The sequence below is a fragment of the Orycteropus afer genome, unplaced genomic scaffold (assembly GCF_000298275.1).
Source record: "Orycteropus afer afer isolate SDZICR_OR568_19922 unplaced genomic scaffold, OryAfe1.0 scaffold00713, whole genome shotgun sequence".
NCBI classification, from domain to species: domain Eukaryota; kingdom Metazoa; phylum Chordata; class Mammalia; order Tubulidentata; family Orycteropodidae; genus Orycteropus; species Orycteropus afer.
The window spans coordinates 88804-90632 of NW_006922300.1; the positions used below are offsets into that span (position 1 = coordinate 88804).

Here is a 1829-nt window from a genome sequence, read left to right on the forward strand (position 1 = left end):
CAGGCCCGGGTGAGCGGCGCCCCACCTCCCCAGCTGCCCCTTTTTGCACCTCGCCCACCTCCACTCACCATGACAGGCTGCCGGCCTGTCTGGCTGGGCGAGTCACACAAGAGCTGCGTGTCGGAGACGGTCACCGCGCAGGGCTGGCCCCCGATCAGCACCGTGTAGTTGAGGCGGGAGCTGCCTGCGGCGGCTGCTGCTGCGGGAATCAGGTTCTTGCCCTGGGGGAGGAGCAGCGCGTCGCCCGGGCCCCACCCCCCGCCTCTCCCAGCCCTGCCCACACCTTGCGGCCCCTGGCAGGTACCTTCAGCACCACGTGGGAGCCAGGTTTGACATCCAGGACACCGGAGGGCCCGAGCGGCTCAAAGCTGGGGTCAGGGTAGTAGGTGAACGTGGAGCGGTTGAGGGAGCGGGCTGTCTGCACGTGGTCCAGCAGGAAGCCAAACTCATCAGGGTGTTCGCCTTGGGCCCGCGGTTGAGGCTGCCCCAGGAAGATTCCGGGGGCCTTACACAGCATGGCCGTGTCATTGATCACCTGGCATGTCTGTGGGGACAAGCGTGGGCAGCCCGGCAGCCTAGGAGACCCAAGTAGAGGCTGCAGGGTTAGGGCGGGTGAGGGAGCTGGCACTCACGTTGGTGGTCTCGATGCCGCGGTATTTGGCCCGGACTCGGGGCTCCTGGACCGCCAGTAGGTGGGTCCCACTCACAGTGATGGCAGTACTGCCGCTGGGGACAGGAGACAGGGTCCTCAGGCTCCCGTTCCCCCTCCCACCGCCCCAGCCCAGACCTGGAGAGTTATAACAGCTGCACAGGGCCTCAAAAGGGGAGTGGGGCCCCCCAGCCCGGGCTGGCAGCCTTACCTGGGGCCCGAGGCTGGGGTGACCCTGCCATCTGGCTGATGGAGACGTGACTTGGTGCCCAAGGCTCCCAGCCCCCAGGTCCGCGCCACACTTCCCAGGGCCTTACTTGATGATGCTCCAGGTGGGCTCCAGGCGCGTGACAGTGGGGTCCTGGGTGTAGGTGTAGACCACTCCGGGACTGGAGATGTTGGCTCGGTCGATGGCAAGGGTGATGAGGGCCTGGCTGGGGCCCAGGGTGGAGGCCGGCGAGATGCAGACGATCGATCCGGCATCTCTCCTGCGGCGGCAATGGCCGGCGCGGCGCTGGGAATGGCCCGGGGCCCCAGCCTGTGCCTGTGGTTCCAGCCCAGGCCACCCAGCCCCGTGCCCCACCCACCTTACGAACTGGCACTCGCCGTCTCGCACGGTCACTGTGACCTTGCTGCCGGCATCCAGAGAGCTGCCCGTGATGGTGAGCCGGGTGCCTCCCGCTGCTGGGCCCCGGCCTGGGCTCACTCGGTGGAAGGCGGGCGTCTGCGGGAGAAGCCGTCCTGAGGGGAGGGCAGGGCCAGCCACGGGAAGGGCTGGGCCGCACCCAGCGCCCGGCAGGGGACAGGGCGGGCGGCACACGCACCACAAAGGTGTAGAGCTGCTCAGACTGCGTGCGGAAGTCAGCCGAGCAGTCACCCACGCACAGCTCCACGGGCCCGGGCGAGGGGCTGGGGACCAGCGACTCCTCCATCTCACACACGATCCTGAGATGGAGAGACGGTGAATGGGCGCCTGCCCGGGACTGGCCGGCCTGGGCTGCGTAGCACACTCACCTCTCAGCGCTGACATACTCCGCAGGGACAGCGTTGCAGCGCACGCCAGCCACCCGCAGGCCCAGCTCCCGCGACGAGAGGCCCAGGTTCTCGCCCACTATGGTGACCCGAGTACCTCCCTCCTTGGGACCCATGGTCGGATGGACCTGCAGGACAGTGCGGGGGG

General features: G+C 68.4%; 1 protein-coding gene across 1 annotated transcript in view; it reads right to left on the minus strand.

Annotated features, from left to right (window-relative positions):
• PLXNA3 (plexin A3) overlaps positions 1-1829 on the minus strand; it is an 11551-nt gene that overhangs the window by 4767 nt on the left and 4955 nt on the right. Inside the window, exons 13-19 of the mRNA XM_007957186.1 lie at positions 1664-1809; positions 1474-1594; positions 1237-1373; positions 967-1137; positions 633-726; positions 305-544; positions 69-221 (exon numbers count right to left, since the gene is read on the minus strand). Of these exons, the coding sequence (XP_007955377.1) occupies positions 69-221; positions 305-544; positions 633-726; positions 967-1137; positions 1237-1373; positions 1474-1594; positions 1664-1809 (1062 nt within the window). The remainder of the gene's footprint in view (positions 1-68; positions 222-304; positions 545-632; positions 727-966; positions 1138-1236; positions 1374-1473; positions 1595-1663; positions 1810-1829) is intronic.